The following is an 18,696-nucleotide window of genomic DNA, read 5'->3' on the forward strand; positions in this document are numbered from 1 at the left end:
TTTTTTCTATTTTCTGGGTTGCTGTGAGCTGAAACAATTGCCTTCCCATCAGATTTACTCCCTCTGGACAACATAATTTTTTGAGCTGGTAAATACAGTATAAAAGTCTGTTTATTATATCTTCAAGCCCAAAACTGTACCGTTGGTTAGTTACTTGTGTCCTCCACTGTTCCTTGTTTGAAGCTTGTCCAGTATTATTTTTTCCTTTCAGCCTAGGCCCAATTTTAGAACCTAGGAGAAATAATTTGAGAATTAGCCGTATTACTTAACATACCTTCAAGGCCCTCCATGCCAGACTTTCACCAATCCCTGACTCTAAAATTACTAACTGGTAAAACCAAACTTTATATACCATGCTATTTCTGGCCTTCAAGACTTTGTTCATGTTGCCCCTTCTCTCCCTCACCACATCATTTATAAAGTCCTTTTTATATGGTAAAATAAGCAACATCATGATAAATGGAGAAAAGACTGAAGTTGTCAAAGATTTCATTTTACTTGGATCTATAATCAATGCCCGTGGAAGCAGCAGTCAAGTAATCAAAAGACTCATTGTATTCAGCAAATCTGCTGCAAAAGTCCTCTTTTAAAGTGTTCAAAAGCAAAGATGTCACTTTGAGGACTAAGGTGTGCCTAACCCAAGCCATGGTGTTTTCAATCGCCTTATATGCATGTGAAACCTGGACAATGAATAAGGAAGACTGAAGAAGAATTGACACCTTTGAATTATGATGTTGGCAAAGAATATTGAATATACCACGGACTGTCAAAAGGACAAAGAAACCCATCTTGGAAGAAGTACAGCCAGAATGCTCCCTTAGAAGCAAGGATGGTGAGACCTTGTCTCAGACACTTTGGACATGTTATTAGGGGGGACCAGTTCCTGGAGAAGGACATCATACTTGGTAGAGAATCAGAGAAAAAGAGGAAGACTCTCGACAAGATGGACTGACACAGTGGCTGCAACAATGGGCTCAAGCATAACGATTATGAGGATGGTGCAGAACCCGGCTCTGTTTCCTTCTGTTGCACACGGGGTCACTATGAGTCAAAACCGACTGGGAGGCACCTAACATGGTAAAATCTGTTCTGACTTCCAATTAGCCAGGTTTTTTTTTCACATGACCCAGCTAGAAAATTGGGACTGCTTTGTTGTGATTCCAGAAGTCCTTGAAGACTTCCTAAATAGAATTCAAGCTCGAGGATGCGAGCCCTTTAACAATTCTCCATGCTCCTTATAGAGCACTAAACCGGTGAGCACAGCAAGTTAAAAAGCCAGTTGCGGTGGAGTTGACTATGACTCTTGTGACCCCATATGTGTCAGAGTAGAACTGTGTCCATAGGGTTTTCAGTGGCTGATTTTTGGGAAGTAGGTTGCCAGGTTTTTCTTTTGAGGCACCTCTGGCTGGACTCAATCTCCAACGTTTTGGTTACCAGCGAAGCATGTCAACTGTTTGCATCATCCAGGGACTCCAAACACAGCAAGTACTTAATTATTGACTGACCAACATATAAACACTTTCTAGCCAGAAATGTATTTTCAGAGGTGGTCTTCATAAACTGAAAGAACGTGAAAGGCTAAAACTGGAGTTTTGAGATTTCAGGCAAGGAGGCCTCTTGGAGGAATTTCATTTATTTCCTTTTCTCTTTTATCATTTATTACTTTTTTGCCACTGGCCTAAATCACCAGCACCTGCCATCTTATGACCTAAAAATGCCGCACCACCGCCCGCCCTGGCCTCATCAGTAGAGCTGATCAGGTGCTATTATTAACAGGATTTCTATTCCGATCCAACCCTAATCCTCTGAGCTTTCAACAATATAGACAAACAGCCCCTCATTATCTCCCCCGTTTCTCACTCATCATTATACTATTCCACAGGCTTCAAACCAAACTAACAAGCGAAACCTTTAACTTGGACCTCCGTCGCCGCTGGGCTTCGACCATACGCCAAAGGAAGCGATTTCCCGCCAGAAGCGGCTTCCAGAAGCGGCTTCCAAATCCTGCGAGACTGAGGACGCCAAGGCAGCCCGGGCACATGCGCAGTAACAGACTCGACCTTGTAGGCGAAAGCGCTCAGACGTCCTCCAGAATCCCACAATCCTCTCCACACATATTTCCGGTTTGTCTAGCTCAGGCGTAAGAGGTTTTCCAGTCGTCGCGCAGCAGTGGCCAGTGGAGCTGGGTTGGGAAGTATCTTTTCTGTTCGTTGACGCTGTCGGTGTTCTCTGGAGTCAGTGAAGTTTAAGGAGTCACCGCCGCTGCCATCAACATGTCGGTCCCAAGCTCACTCATGAAACAACCGCCTATTCAGTCTACGGCTGGGGCCGTCCCAGTCCGCAATGAGAAAGGTACTGTGCTGAGACCCTTTACAGTCGTATCTTACCTCTTCCTGCCCCAGCATCTTCCAAACCTACCCCTGGCCGATCGCTCCAACCTCCCCTCCTGCCGACCCTTAACACCTCGTCCCCGGTTTCTTCAGCCTTACCCTAAGCTCTCACCCAACCGCGTTGCCTAGGGAAAGAGAGTGGGGAACGCGCTTGTGTCTGATTTTGTTCCCATGGTTTCTCCGCTCTCACAGCATCCCACTTCCCCAGACCTCCACCAGTTCGTTAGACTAATGTATATTGAGTGCCTGCTCTTTGCAGGGCGTTGTGCGAGTTACAGTCCTTCTTTTGTTCTCCGTAGCAACATGTTTATGCTTTTAGAACTTATCAATATAGTTATTTATGTGTCTATCTCTCCCTGCTATTAAGCTCCTTGAGGCAGGAACCATGCTTTATTTCAACTTTTTATCCCTTTCAACCAATGCAGTGCCGTGCTTATTAAATTGAATACAAAGTTGTGTAAGACAGTGCTCCTAATCGTAAGGAACTCATATTCTAGTTCTGTCTAGGTGTCAGACATGCAAAAAGGACGCACATTCTAAGTTGTGTATATATGGCCTTTCAACCTGTGATACCTGTCATAAAAAACCAAACCAAACCCGTTGCCGTCGAGTCGATTCGGACTCATAGTGACCCTACAGGATAGAGTAGAACCGCCCCATAGGATTTCCAGGGAGCACCTGGTGGATTTGAACTGTCGATCTTTTGGTTAGCAGCTGTAGCTCTTAGCCACTATGCCACCAGGGTTTCCACCTGTCATATAGGTGCTATAAACCATGTGTTGTGGGAAGGCAGAGGAGAGATCACTTCAGACTAGGGAAAACTTTCTGAAGAAGGTGGCATTGAAGTTGAGCCATAAAAAATGGGTAGCATTTCAATGGGTGCAGATGGAAGAAGGAACAACATACCTGTTTGGGGAGTCGGAGTTTTTTCAGTAAAGATGTTGGAAAATAATACCAATTGTTTGTTTTTGTTTTTAAATATATACTTTTTTTGTGTGCAACATGGCATTTGAAAATTATCCTTGGGACACATTAGATGGCATTCATTTAACTGCTTGTGAACTCCATTGTATAATTAAACCAGTTTGTCCATTCCCTGCTGAGGGACAGTTAGTTGTGTTGTTTTTCCTCCTATTGCAAAAATTCTGCCATTGTCATCCTTAAACATGTCTCTTCAGTTCACTTGTATGAGAAGCTTTCTTGGGTAGACTCTTAGAATTTCTTCATCAACTTTGCTACCTATTGCCAAATTGCTTCCAAAGTCAGTTGTAAGAAAAAAGTTTGTTTCCCTGTGTATTCATTCACACACTTGGTTGTATCAGATTTTTAAATTTGTACCCAATCTAACAGGTGCGAAATGGTATCTCATTTTAATTTGCATTTCCCTGATTCCTAGTGAGGACAGGCATCTTGTTCATGTTTATTGGCTTTCTCGGTTTTCTCTTCTATGAATTGCCTGGTTCTATTTGGTTGTGTTTTTATGCATTCCAAACCTGTAATGTATTTTTTCCTTATTTTTTTGCTTTCTTTTAAAACTTAAATTATGGAGTCTTCTGTTGTAGTTTTTTTGTTGTTGTTGTTGTTTTTAATTGTTCTTTAACTGAAAGTTTACAAATCAAGTCAGTCTCTCATACAAAAATTTATAAACACCTTGCTATACACTCCTAATTGCTCTCCCCCTAATGAGACAGCACATTCCTTCCCTCCACTGTCTCTTTTCGTGTCCATTTGGCCAGCTTCTGACCCCCTCTACCCTCTCATCTCCCCTTCATACAGGAGATGCCAGCATAGCCTCATGTGTCTACTTGATCCAAGAAGTTCATTCTTCACCAGTATCATTTTCTATCCCATTGTCCAGTCCAATCCCTGTCTGAAGAATTGGCTTTGGGAATGGTTCCTGTCCTGGGCTAACAGAAGGTCTGGGGACCATGCCCGCCGGGATTCTTCTAGTCTCAGTCAGACCATTAAGTCTGGTCTTTTTATGGGAATTTGGGGTCTGCATCCCACTGCTCTCCTGCTCCCTCAGGAGTTCTCTGTTGTGTTCCCTGTCAGGACAGTCATCAGTTGTAGCCGGGCACTATCCAGTTCTTCTGGTCTCAGGCTGATGTAGCCTCTGGTTTATGTGGCCCTTTCTGTCTCTTGGGCTCATAATTACCTTGTGTCTTTGGTATTCTTCAGTCTCCTTTGCTCCAGGTGGGTTGAGACCAATTGATGCATCTTAGATGGCCACACAGCTTTAGTTTTAATGTAATCATATTTATTAGTTTTATCTTTTATGTTTTGTACTTTTTTGTATATTGTTTAGGAAATTTTTCCCTACTTTGAAATCACAGATATTCCAATTATAAAGGTTTTCTAACATGTAAATATTTGTATTTACTAAATAGGATTGAATACACAATCATACAAGACAGGCTGTATGTTAAGGACCTTACTGTCCAGTAGGGGATATAAATGTTTAAGATACATCTTTCACTTTTAAGTTTTCAGTCCACCTGGAATTGTGCATGTGTGGTGAGTTAGGGATATGACTTTACCTTTTACCTTAAGGTTAACCAGTTATCCCTACTCCATTGATTGAATAGTCCATCCATTTGCTGGTGATTTTTAATGCCAGTTGTGTAATATGGAAACCCAGGTGGCATAGTGGTTAAGTGCTACGACTGCTAACCAAAAGGTTGGCAGTTCCCATCCACCAGGAGCACCTTGGAAACTCTATGGGGCAGTTCTACTCTGTGATGTAAGGTCGTTACGAGTCAAAATCAACTCATCGGCAGTGGGTTTTTGGTCTGGGTTGTGTAATATACCAAATTCTGATATGGATTTGTTTTTCTGCTCTTCACTCTGTTTCTTTGGTCTCTTTCTACCCATGAGTCAATGACATACTGCTTCAATTCCTCTAACTTTAAATAAGCCTTGCTGACTGCTGTAGAACACCCACCTCCATTTCCACTTCATTGTTTTCAGAATTGTCTTGGCTCTTCTTGATCTCCCATTCTTCCACATGATTTTAGAATCAGCCTGGGGAAAACTTTTACTGGAATTGCATTAAAATTATAGATGATAGATTTGTAGATTAACTCAGCACAGCACAGCTGCCCTCTTCTCAGCCATGAACACGATTAAATTCCCCATTTATTTATATCTTTTGATACAATTTTATATTTTTCCTTCTAAAGGAAACACTGATAAATTTATTCCTAGGTAATTTATAGATTAGTTGCTATTCTAAATTATATTTTTAAACTACTTTCTAATTATATGTAGCCAATGTACAGGTACAGTTTTTTTTTTTTTTTTAATACAATCTTAATTTGTCCTAGGGGGTTGGAAACATTGAGTATAAACTCACAGATATATTTTAATACACACATTAAAATATACAAATCATAAAAATTTTGCTCCGATGATGAAGAAGAGTTAGCCAGTGTTGTCATTTTGTCAGTTGCAGTAATGATTCCATGTGGAAGGTTCAGGCTCATCTGGATTATCCCTGGGAATGGAAAATTAGCGAGAGTTGTCCGTACGGTCATTTCGCTGCTTCCCGAATCTACCTGTCGACTTTAGCAAAGTGATTAGTGTTTAGGTCCATGTTTTCAAGCAACTGAAGCCCCTGATTTAGTTTAGAAAAAATTCCAGCTAATCCTTTCGCTATAATATTTTTTCGACAACTTCGCTTCTTCCTTTTCCTTCTTCTTCATTAAAAAAAAAAAGATGGGTTGTAGTGCAATTCGCTGGAACTCAAGTACATCGTAAGTTGGGACTGCCTGTACGTTGTGTGGATTTTCTATAATTTTATTAACTGTCTCCTTGTTTGGGAACTTTTTCAATTTGGAGACATAAATATCTAATAATCTTTGGTTATTTCCTTTGGTTAGTGTCATGAAAGTAGAATTGCTGGGTTAAAGGACCACTCATTTATATATATGTCTTTTAATCAACATTCTTCTTGACTGCTGGTTATCTTGTACCTTCTACATGGACAGTTGTGTGATCTGCAAATTACGGCAGTTTCTTCCTTTTCAGTCCTTACGCCTTTTTTTTTTCCTTTTTGCCCTAATTAGAACCATAATACTTGAAGTTGTGATAGGAACGACGTAAGGATGCTGTCGGGGGAAAACCCTCACTGTGCGTCCTGGCAAATAATCCAAAGAACTGACATGGAGCCCTTTCCAGATTCATAACATTCAGGGAAATTACTGACACGGGCAAGCAGCTGCTCTCTCCAGTGGCGGCCGGCTGGAGTATTTTCCGCAACCACCTAGCAAGGGACCCAAACTTATATACCATTCCAGTTGGGACCAAGGCTCATTGTTTTCTCCCACGTCCTTGGGCAGTCAGTGTTCTCAGGGACTTCACGTCCAGGCCCAGATGTTTTACTTCTTGTTGCTAAGGCATTCTTCAGCCTTGGCCGCGGGCCCAGTCATGCCACTCCCGGCCTTGTACCTTAGCCTGAATCCATCCCGAATTCATCCCCAGCATGCTTCGGGGAAGAGCAAAGCTGACTCCATTAGGGAGGGGATGCATATAGCTGAATAGCATTACCCTACAGATGCCAACTGTTTTTTAAAGAGAAGGCTTCTAATGTTTTATCATTAGGTGTATTGTTTATTGTATCTATTGTTAAGATTATGTGACTTTGAAAAAAATAGTGTATTACTTCCCCCCATTAATTGGTTGATGTGATGAATTACATTATTAGATTTTTCTAAGGTTAAGCCATCCTTTTAATCCTGGGCTGAATTCTACTAAATCACTATGGCTTGAGGATTTTTTGTTTGTTTGTTTTTACATTGCTGGAATAAATTTGCTGTTATGTTATTTAGTTCTTTTGTATCTATGTTCATAAGTGAAATCCACCTGAAGTTTTTCTTTGAACTGTCCAGATTTGTTACCCAGTTCTACTCATGACTTTGTTAATTTTCATTCTTTTTCTAGTCATTGGAATTGTTTGTATTTGGAAGATGGATTATCTACTCTTGCAGGTCTGATAATGCATAAGCTAAAGGAAAAGAAAGTAGAAACAGATACATAAGATTGAGTTATGTGGTAATAGATGATAAAGGCTGCCCTGGAAAATTCCAGACAGAACTAAAACAATGACTGAGCAGCATCTTAATTTTATGTTCCTACTCAAGTTATTCTTACTAGCTCAGGCACTGTTACAGATAATTTGCTTACAACTATAGTTGAGGTGGAATAGCATGAATTTGTGATGGACGCAGTCTGCTTGTTTGGGGGACTTTTAACCATTTATCTGCCCACTTTCCCTACTTCATTGTACCCAAGCTGGGCCTCATTATCATTAGTGTTGGTATTCACTACAGTGCCTTCCCGTGACCGGGCCTTTGTAGGAAGACAAAGATGACGGTGTAGTGGCTCTCTTCTCCTGGCCAGACTCTTGTCTACCAGGAATACAGGGCTCTACCGTAAAGACCAAGGGTTGAAGGATGTTGGGAAGGAGGCTGCTGAATCATAATGTTGTCTTTCTCACCCAGGTGAGATTTCAATGGAAAAAGTGAAGGTGAAACGCTATGTGTCAGGAAAGAGGCCAGACTATGCCCCTATGGAGTCCTCAGATGAGGAGGATGAAGAATTTCAGTTTATTAAGAAAGCCAAGGAACAAGAAGCAGAGCCTGAGGAACAGGAAGAAGATTCGTCTAGTGACCCCCGTCTGCGGCGTTTGCAGAACCGTATCAGTGAAGATGTGGAAGAGAGGTAATGACTAGGACTTGAACCCCTACAGGTCCACTAATAACAATACCATCACCAACAACACTGATAGCTAATACTTGAGTAGTACTTACTATGTGCCAGGCACTGTTTCAAGTATATTACATTTACTAATTCTTGTAATCCATGCAACAGCCTTTTGAGGTAGGTACTATTATCCCTGTTTTAAAGATGAGGAACTGAGGCACAAAGGGGTTAAGTAAATAACATGAGTAAAGCTACTACATAGTTGGTAAGTGGCAGCTTCAGAAAACCACAGGTTACCTTTGGCCCAAAGGCCCTAATTAACTCATTAAGGGACAAGAAAACAGAGACCATTGGTTGTTTTGTTGAGAGGAGTCTTTTTAGTACAAAGACATTTTTTAAATTTGAGAAACTGATTTTATCCACCCACTTATTGTAAAGGCTAGTGAGGGGAAATTACAGTGGTGAAGTAGGAGAAAAGGCCAGGTAAATGGTCTCATGCAGGAGAGAGAGCCTCCCACTGAAGGGTTCTGTATGTTCTGTGATGGGGGAGGCACTGCCTTACAGAGTAGGCCAGAGGTCCCAAGCTTCCTCAGTCCACGTTATCTGAGGAATTTTTTCATGGAGCTCCTAGGCCCAAACATTTCCATTTATTTTATTAAGTAGTTTGATTCAAATAACTTAATGTGTATTTATGTCCTAACAATTTAGTAATTTGAAAAAAAAAGTGAAAAAGTTTTTTTTATTTTTTAATAACCACAATTACAAGTACTAGCTAATAGGATTTGTGCACCTGTTGTATACTCAAAGGAGCCCTGGTTGTGCAGTGGTTAAGTGCTTGGTTGCCAACCAAAATGTCATTGGTTCGAACCCAACAGTCGCTCCATCGGAGAAATATGTGGCAGTCTGCTTTCATAAAAATTAACAAAACCAAAAAACCAAACCCATGGTCAATTCTGACTCATAGCAACCCTATAGGACAGAGTAGAACTACCCCATAGGGTTTCCAAGGAGCAGCTGGTGGATTCCAAGTGCCGACCCTTTTGGTTAGCAGCCGAGCTCTCAACCACTGCACCACCAAGGCACCTTCATAAAGATTACAGCCTTGGAAGTTCTATGGGGCAGTTCTACTCTGTCCAGTAGGGTCACTATGAGCCGGAATCAACTTGACAGTAATGGATTTGGTTTGGTTTGGTTTTGGATACTCCAATCTTGGAATCAGATTGGATACCACCAACTCATTTCCTGTTCCATGTTGATTTTTGTGTACTACTTGGTTTTTTATCACAGCAGCCACCAAAACCCAGCATCACAAAGATATAATGCCATTGAAAGGAATGTAGTGTGATCTAATGTTGAAACTGTGAACAGCCTTGAGCTATTTAAAATATCCCAGTGAACCCCTGTGAATTTGCTACTTTGCCCTAGGGCACATCAACGTACAGTTTGAGAACTACAGATGAGGGCTGTTCTGTGAGATAATGACCCATAGCCTAAAGTTTATGTTTTAGGTCCAACTTGACTACTCTGATGGTTTGGTTTAGTTTTTTTATCCATGCCTCAGTTTCCACATTGCAGGACTTAAATATTAATGAAACCAAACATAATATCACGGTGCTCTGTGACTGAGGAAAAGTGGCAGATGCCCCTTCATTTTTGTGAGATTTGGCATTAAACCTGGAGCTACTGTTTTCAGATTGGCTCGACATCGGAAAATAGTGGAACCTGAAGTGGTAGGAGAAAGTGACTCAGAAGTAGAAGGAGATGCTTGGCGCATGGAACGAGAGGACAGCAGTGAAGAAGAAGAGGAGGAAATTGATGATGAGGTATGATAAAGGCAAACGGCAAGTTCTTTCTGGGTACAAGAAAAAGTTGTGGCCTGTGCTCATTTGTTGAGGCCCGAAAGGGAAAAGATGGCTGCTTTTGGCAGAACAATGATCACATCCTGTTTCTTGGGGATAGGGCTGAAAATGGAATGGTACTGAGTGGATTTACTCATATCAAAATTCACTGGGTGTGATGAGGGAAAATAAAAGGCCTTCTTAGGGCACAAGCCATCTGACTAACTGGCTTGGACTTGTGACTTGATAGGAAATAGAACGGCGTCGTGGGATGATGCGTCAACGGGCACAGGAGAGAAAAAACGAAGAGATGGAAGTCATGGAGGTAGAGGATGAGGGACGTTCTGGGGAGGAGTCAGAGTCAGAGTCTGAGTATGAAGAGTACACAGACAGCGAAGATGAGATGGAGCCTCGCCTTAAGCCGGTCTTCATCCGAAAGTAAGTATCTCACAAGGCAGGCCCAATCTACAGGGTATTTACTACCTTCTAGGTACGAAGAAGGAAGCCTCATTTCTACCCCATTCCCTTCTGAAATACAAGCACTAAGTCAAAGTCTTCTGCCCAGTGCCCTCGCCCCGGGGTCATCTGCGGAGGAATATCTTGGTGTTAGTGGAGAGCCTGGGTTTGCTTCCACATCTCCCTTTCCAATGAAGGAGCACATCTGCCCAAGGTCTTACAAGACAATACATTATTTGAGGCACAAAATTAAACTTGAAGAGCAAATTCTTGTTCCTCTCCTAATGGCTAGAGATCTTGCTGCTTACGATTCAGTAGGTTCCTTGAGCTATCCAGGCAGTTCTTACAGATGAGAGAAATTTTGCTGCTCTGAAGATCTGAGATGACACCCCTTTAACCCTACCCAACCCCTGCTCTTTGCAAATAATAGAGCCAGAGATTGTTTGGTTTTGTCTGATGTGGATGGGACTTGATCTAAGGAAACGAGGAGCTCCACTCTAAGGGATTTAGGTAATTAACAGGACCTCTGTGCTGTAGGAAGGACCGAGTGACAGTTCAGGAACGGGAGGCTGAAGCATTGAAACAGAAGGAGCTGGAGCAGGAGGCCAAACGCATGGCTGAGGAGAGGCGCAAGTACACACTCAAGGTATTGGGGGGTGGCTCTAAGGAGGGTTGAGTGCAAGGGGTAGTGTCATTAGGTTTGTCTGAGGAGAATAAGGAAGTCCACCAACTGAATTGTTCTCCCTGTCCAGATTGTAGAAGAGGAGACCAAGAAAGAGCTGGAAGAGAACAAGCGGTCCCTGGCTGCACTGGATGCACTCAATACTGACGATGAAAATGATGAGGAGGAGTATGAGGCATGGAAAGTCCGCGAGTTAAAGAGAATCAAGCGGGACCGAGAAGATCGAGAAGCGTGAGTAGTAGGATGGGCCTAGACTTAATGCTGCTCATCAGAAAGGTTCCTATAGTGTAGGTCTGAGGCTCAGCAACCACTCTGAGTTTCAGTCTAGCTTTCTTTAGGGTCCCTGGGGTGCAGTTTGTATTCAAGTACTAACTTAAAGATTGGCAGTTTGAACCCACCTGGTGGCACTGCAGAAGAAAGGCCTGGCAATATGCTTCTGTAAAGGTTACAGCCAAGAAAGCCCTGTGGAGCAGTTCTGCTCCAACACATGGGGCTGCCATGAGCGGAAATAGACTCAATAGCAACAGGTTTGGTTTGTTTTTTTTGGGTTTGGGACTGAATGAGTTTCCCATAATTAGAGTATAGCTTGTTACAGTGAAGTCATAAAGTCACACTGTCAGTGTTTCTCCATAAGAGTGCCAGCTAATGCCTCCTGTAGTTTCCTACAGACACCCAAAAGTTACCCACTGTATCAGTTACTATTGTGTTAACAACTCAACCCAAAATTAAGTGGCTTAAAACAGCAATCTATTATTTCTCACAGTTTTGAGGTTGGCTGAGCAGCTCCGCTGCCAGTTGCATCTGGGCTTATGCAGCTGTGTTCAGCTGAAGGATTGACTCAGGTAAAACGTCCAAAAGGGCCCCCCTCCTGTGTCTGGAAGTTGGTGCTTGCTGCCAGCAGGATGCCCCGCTTCTCCTACAATACACTAGACTGACTTCCTTTCATAGCAGTCTCAGGGCAACATTCCAGAAGAGCACAGGTGGAAGCCTGCTGAGGCTTAGGTTCCAGAACTCACTCATTTCTGCCACATGGTGTTGGTCAAAGCAAGTCACAAGGCCAATTTAGGTTCAAGGGGGAAGAGAAATAAACACCTCTGGACAGGAGCAACAGAGTCACGTTGCGTAAGAGTATGCGTGCTGTGATGGGAAGAGTCTGTGGCACTTAGTTAATCTATCACGTTCACTAGGTTAGAGCAGAATTGTTTCTGAGCTGCATCACCCATTACTGCAGATTTCTAGAAATGAGACTGTAATCTTATCAGTGGGTAGCTCGGCCCTTAGCCTGCAGTTTCTCAGGGTCCTTATCCTGGGCTTTAAGTAGTCCATATTTAAAAGCCTATGCACAATTCTCTTGCATACTTAACGTTTTTCTGGAGAAAGGAGCAAAAAAAAAAAAGGTTAGAAAGTCACCGTAATCTAATTAATGATGGCCTTGGTTTATGACATGTGTGCATGTCATAAGGATTTCAAATACCAGCACAGTCTTTGGTTTTTTTTTTTTTAAAGCTAGGAAGTTTTTTAGAGAAGAAGAATTAGAAATATTGCAAAATCCAGCATGTCTGAACCTCAGAAAGGCTAGCATCAACTTTCGGAAGTTTGCGACACCTGCTTTTGTAAACAACAACGAAGACTGCCTGAGCTTTTTCTTTGTAGAGCTCCTGGTCTTGATTCCTAACATGCAGTGACTAAAGAAGAGGAATAAGGCATGAAAGGAGATGGGATGGTGTTATTTTCAGGTAATCGAGTCTTTCTGAAGGTGGAACAATACTGATAGACCTTTCTGCTCCCTGAACAGGCTTGAGAAGGAGAAAGCAGAAATTGAACGCATGCGAAACCTGACTGAGGAAGAGAGGCGAGCTGAGCTTCGGGCAAATGGCAAAGTCATTACCAACAAAGCTGTTAAGGGCAAATACAAGTTCTTACAGAAGTATTACCACCGGGGTGCCTTCTTCATGGTAAGAAGTCAAACAGGAGTCGGAAACTACAGCAGTGAGGAATATTTAGAAGCTCTGAATTCTGTTTTTCCCCACAGGATAAAAACTGGTCTGGGAATGATACTTCCATTTGTCAGTGGTCCGCTTTATTCATTAGCGTTTTGCTTCCGAATAATATAAACCTAGTAGAGAAAAGCACTGGCAACAGGATTGTAGAAGTAGCAGCAGCTCTGGTTTGATCTTTGCTCTCAGCAGAAGGAAATGAAGTAATAGAATTAAGAAAATGAAATGGAGAGATAGTGATTCGTATAGATACTAGATGAATCTGGTCCACAAAATCACTTAAATATCATTATTTCCTAATCAAATGAGAAGTTTGCTTATGTGAAAATGAAGCTCTGCAAATAATGTGATGTGGACTTCTTCCAAATATTTGGATTAACACCAGTGATAACTGCTTAATACGGGGATAGCCGGAAAGGAAACGGGAAAATTGATTCCATTTATTAGTCTGCTAGCATATGGTTTGTTAAAAATTGTTTTCTCTTGTTAAAGGGGTTTGTATCAAAAACTCGACTAGCTTTTTCAAGTACTCTGCATCAAGTCCTGAATACTCCCCCTGTAGCTGAATTCTCGTCTGTCACCGCAGTACCGGTGAAGCTCAGGAACTTCAGTGGCAACTTCCTCAACCCCTACAAAATCCGTTTCAGTCTCTCTGATCAGCAGAATTGTTCATTATATACCTTTGCAGCCCATGCAATTTTCTTGATTGGCGCCAGTGGAGATTATGAACTACTTCTTATACTGCTTCAAAATCTTAAAACATTTTGACTTAAGTATTTCAGCAGCTTTGATAACCACGCTTTTTAGAGAAGCAGTGCATTGACGGCTAAGGTGTATAATGAAAGGTTTGTGTGCAAATCAGTGTCTTGGCACATATGGTCAAATATTGGTGCCTGTCATCAGGACAGGGAGAGTGTATCAAGAGTAAAGTTGAAGGAGCATCTCTTGATTAAATAAGGGATTTCAGACCCTACTGAGGAGAAAAGTAGATCATACGAATTGTTTGTCCTCCCTTGAGATTGAATCTTTCAGTACCTGAAGGGAAAAGACTACTACAAAAGCCTGTTTGGTTAAAGGATTCAGCAGTTCCGTGAAACCTTAACCAAGAAATTGCTGTTTTTAATTTCTTAAACATGGGTGTTTATACTCTGTATCATAACAATATGATCTTACTGATATGTTTATTTGAAACCAGTCCCTATGGTTTTTGAGCATTTACTGTCCAAAGATCACTGTTAGCACTGCTAGAGGATACATAGCCCTTCCCTTCAAAAGCCTGAGGAAGAGTAAAGTACCGTCCAGATTCAAAAGAGGGAGATGGTATATTTGGTAAAAGACTGAAAGGGATGATGCGGGAGGGAAGACTTAAAATTCAGCGGTAGGAAGACATTCCAGGTGAAGGGACTAGCAAGAGCAGATGCAGAAAGTATCAGATGTAAAGGGAAGTTGCAAGGAAAGCTAAGAAGGTAGGGTAAGGTTCTATAGCATTTGGCCTTGATTGCTAGGCAGAGTTGTGCTCACTTAATAGCGAGCCACTGGACTTTTTTTAGCAAGACAGACATTATAAGGAGAGCTGTGTTAGAGAAACCCAGCAAGAGTGTGAGACTGACTGCAGGGAAAGTAGAGTAACCCAGGCGATAGGAGCTCACACAGTGTGGCACCTGGTCACGCACAAGATTACTCAGATTCTTCATCTAGGTAATTGAGACACTACTGGTTATACTACTAACAGAAGAAGTGAAGTCAGGAGAGCCTATACAAGGTAGAGGAACCTTGGTGGTGCAGTAGTTAAGCACTCGGCTTCTAACCACAAGTTTGGAGGTTCAAACCCACCAGCCACTCTGCAGGAGAGACACGTGGCAGTCGGCTTCCATGAAGATTTATAGCCTTGAAAACCCCATGGGGGAGTTCTGTCCTGTCCTGTCCTACGGGGTCGCTATGAGTCCGAATCAACTCAACAGCAGTGGCCGGTTTTTTACACAGGCTCAAAGTCACATGAGTGAATGAGCACGCTGAGCGCAGAGAATATAGACAGCAAAACAAAGGAAAAAAAATATCACCCCCTCCTCAACTAGATTTAAACTTTTAAAGAGCAGGTTCAGTATCCTTTGCTTTCTTTGTATCCCTTGTAGTAGTTTAGTAAATTTGTGGTTGAGTATATGGAAAATAAAACCACGAAACTAACAGATTCTTTTCTACAGGATGAGGATGAAGAAGTGTACAAGAGAGATTTCAGCGCACCTACCCTAGAGGATCATTTCAACAAAACCATTCTTCCCAAAGTCATGCAGGTAGGGGGACTAAGCACAGGAGCAAAGGAACAAAGAGAGGGCTGGGGCGAGGGTGTCTGGTAGTACTTATCATCCATCCTTCCCACAGGTCAAGAACTTTGGACGCTCTGGCCGTACCAAATACACCCACCTTGTGGATCAAGACACCACCTCCTTCGACTCAGCTTGGGGTCAAGAGAGTGCTCAGAACACAAAGTTCTTTAAACAGAAGGCAGCTGGGGTACGAGATGTATTTGAGCGACCATCTGCCAAGAAGCGGAAAACTACCTAGAGTTCAACTACCTAGTCTTCCAACTGCGGGACACATGGAATTCGCAGCACTTGCTCCTAGACTGGCTTTATTTACATGGTATCCAACCTCTTGGATCTATTGCCATCCTTGTGACGCTGGGCAGCCCAGCATTTGAAGAAGGTGCTTTGTGAGGTCTGGACTCATGCTGAGAAACCTCCAGAAAAGCACTGCCCAGGTAGGATTAGAGACCACCCACTTAAAACTTTGAGAAATCTTGGGCTTCATTGCCACTGTGGCTTCCCATAATCACTTGAGATTGTTCAGTTTCTTTTTCCAGGCTCTGAGCTTTGGTCAGAAACATGGGCACATAGATGGACGATAATTACCACTGCCAAAAAAAAAAAAAAAAATTTTTTTTTTTAGGGTCGGGGTAATAACACTGGGAAATCTAAGCTCATTGAAAACTGTTTTGCATTTCTTGAAGTAAATTTTTGTAGGTAAAATACACTTTTTGGTCCATTTGTGTGTGTAAGAAATAAAAGAATCACACACCAAGAGAATTTTTAGCACAGTACTAGAAATAAAATGTGCAGGCTGACAAGTATCTACCTTCTAATTAAAATAAAAAATGGCATTTTCGTGCAGAGGTGTTTCACATTTTGATCACCCCCTCTGGTCTCGCGCAGATTCAGATGCCAGCCAGGGTTTGCTCCATGTACCAGCGATTGGGTTCCTGCCCTCTAAACTATAGCTGTACCTGGAACAAGAGGTGACCCAGGAAATGGCCATTCATCTTATTGAATCCCAAGAGAAAGCGCCTGTAGTATCTTCTCCTTTCCCGGCTCACTTATCAAGGAGGGCACCAGGGCTCTCCAAGTTGCAATGTAGTGGCATTTTGTTTGAGTTAAATTCAATTCACTGATTTTTCCATGTAATATTTGTTATGTAAGCACCATGCACAGGGCAGAGCACTAGGAGCTGTAGGGGCATAAGGAGTAAGACATTTAACAAGTGAAAAGACTATTTCTTGATTGCACAAAAAAATAAGAACAAGGTCTTTTTACATCCCTCAAATGCCTCACTGGGAGTATTCATGGACACCTTGAATGTCCTAGAATAAAAGTATGAGTGCAAATAATTACTCTCAGGCAGTCCAACAAGCACATAAAGATGAGTGTAAGTACAGGTCACTGTTGTGTATGCCAAAGGGGACATCATCTAAAGAATCATCCTCTAACCAAAATGAACGTAAGTCCTTGAAATTCTTTTGGAAGTGTTTACAGCTTCCATTAGAGTGTCCACTAAGACAGGTACAAGGCCAAGCATTTTACATTCACCCGCTCATCAAAACTTAAAACCTCGTAAGTTACATACCATTTTACAATTGAGGAAACAAAAGCTCAGCAAGGGTGATTTGGCCAAAGCTGGTGAAACTTTGAAAGTGAAATTGTCTTCTCCTCAGGATAAAAATAGGAAATGTAAATTGGTAACTTACACCTACATACAGGGGCTCTTTGGCAGGTGCTGGCCTTTTAAGTATTCATAAGCTATGCTGGAGAGACATGCCATGGGGTACAGTAGCTTTGTTGAGAGTCCAAATGTACCTTAAGCACTGAGGAATAAAAGACTATAGTCAGAGAAACGAGCCTGGCCTAGCATCTGCATCTGAAGGCCTTTCCTTCTGCTAAGAAACCTACACTGATCCTTCACATAGGTTCATTAAGGGTTAAAAGGAGGGTCAACATATAAACCTCCAACAAAGTACAATATACAGTGCACTTGATCCCATAAACTTCAAAGGACAACAAAAACATCTTTATTGCAATAACTTAATCCAGTGGGTCTGAGAAAGCATGCTCAGTTGGTTAGTGCAATAAGAGCCTCGACCACGTTGCCCATGTGCTCCCGCAAGCTCCGTTCTGCTGCTGCTCTGGAGATCTCCATCTCTGTCATCTGCAGGAAGATGATCAATCATGTCACCCGGATCCCTACCAGGCATTACTGCCGCCAAAACCCAGTGACTCTGCTCTTAAAATCAGTTTCAGGAAACAACCTCCCCTACCCATTCACTAGTTAAGCATGACTACTCACTATCAGCTCCAGATCTTCCTTCTTGATGGTGACTTTTGCCAGTTCCTTCTCCCTGTAAATATTTCTGTGCATTAGTCTTCATGCTCTACCTCCACCATAAACTCACAGGCAGGATCATTCCCAGCTGTGCCTTGTAAATAAATGAGTCTTGATAAACATTTGTGGAATGAAAATACAAAATGACTGCCACCTGCCCTCACCTAATCTCCCCATCCTTCCCCCTCCTGCAGCAGGTGTTGCTAGGAGGCCTTTGTTTCTGCTAAGAAAGTTGTAATCCTTAAATCTGCAGAAAGTAGACTCACCAATGGCTTTTCATTTTGTCTGGGGAGAAAAGGGGGAATGCTGGGGCTGGCTGCAGATGGAAGACTTACCGCTCCTGCTTGGCTTTCTGTTCCCTGGACCGCCTGTCTCCAATCACGGACATGGCCTATGGGGAAGACAGGTCTAGTTACTGCCACAAGCTCTGCCTGCAGCAATCCCCAATGACCTAAAAAGCCAACGCCGGGTGGGTTCTGTATGTGCTCGTGATGGCAGGTGTTTCAGGAACCAAGGGACCATGTTTAATTCAATCCTGTGTGTTGCACATGAGGTCCACTTTAAGGCCCATTTCCATCCAGCTCCTCCTCGCGAAGCGGCGGCCTCCCGTGGCAGCTCAGTTTCCCTTGGCTCTACCCTCTTGCCTACTCTCGCCATGGGATCGGGACCCAGTCCCGGAGCTCTGGTTTCCGGCTACAGCCTTGGGGGCCCCTCAGCTCTCAGTCCGCCCAGACGAGCTCCCGGCCGACCTCACCGTCTCCAGATTGGAGCTCTGGATCTCCTTCTCCTCCGCATAGTCGGTGACCCGCTCCAGGTCCGCCGCACCACTATCGTGCTTCCGTGGCTTCTCGGGAGGCCGCTCCGGGCCGCTGGTCTCAGTCTCCAACTCCAGCTCCACATCCCCCTCCGTCGCCATCTCGAGCTCCCCGCGCCACCGCCCTGCCTCCCGACTTCCGGGGACCGCCCCGCAGCTTCCGCCCGGC

The 18,696-nt window shown here is 42.9% G+C and overlaps 2 protein-coding genes across 3 annotated transcripts; one reads left to right on the forward strand and one right to left on the reverse strand.

Moving 5' to 3' along the window:
* The first annotated feature begins 2,105 nt into the window (after positions 1–2,105).
* Positions 2,106–16,017, forward strand: MFAP1 (microfibril associated protein 1). Its single transcript, XM_003420163.4, has 9 exons — positions 2,106–2,352; positions 7,889–8,108; positions 9,784–9,913; positions 10,179–10,366; positions 10,922–11,030; positions 11,137–11,297; positions 12,862–13,021; positions 15,265–15,354; positions 15,443–16,017. The coding sequence occupies exons 1-9, from the start codon at positions 2,274–2,276 to the stop codon at positions 15,623–15,625; spliced, it is 1,320 nt and encodes a 439-aa protein (XP_003420211.2). The 5' UTR covers positions 2,106–2,273; the 3' UTR covers positions 15,626–16,017.
* Positions 16,018–17,379: 1,362 nt separating this feature from the next.
* Positions 17,380–18,672, reverse strand: HYPK (huntingtin interacting protein K). 2 transcript variants are annotated; one of them, XM_010599695.3, is made up of 4 exons: positions 18,468–18,664; positions 18,049–18,104; positions 17,678–17,729; positions 17,380–17,539 (listed from the first exon to the last, which is right to left on the reverse strand). In XM_010599695.3, the coding sequence occupies exons 1-4, from the start codon at positions 18,627–18,629 to the stop codon at positions 17,444–17,446; spliced, it is 366 nt and encodes a 121-aa protein (XP_010597997.1). In that variant the 5' UTR covers positions 18,630–18,664; the 3' UTR covers positions 17,380–17,443. The 2 variants fall into 2 exon arrangements, with proteins under 2 accessions (XP_010597997.1, XP_064148108.1); XM_064292038.1 differs by lacking the exons at positions 17,380–17,539; positions 18,049–18,104 and having other exon boundaries at positions 17,670–17,729; positions 18,468–18,672.
* Between the last annotated feature and the right edge of the window lie 24 nt (positions 18,673–18,696).

The sequence above is a fragment of the Loxodonta africana genome, chromosome 10, assembly GCF_030014295.1.
Source record: "Loxodonta africana isolate mLoxAfr1 chromosome 10, mLoxAfr1.hap2, whole genome shotgun sequence".
Taxonomy (NCBI): Eukaryota; Metazoa; Chordata; class Mammalia; order Proboscidea; family Elephantidae; genus Loxodonta; species Loxodonta africana.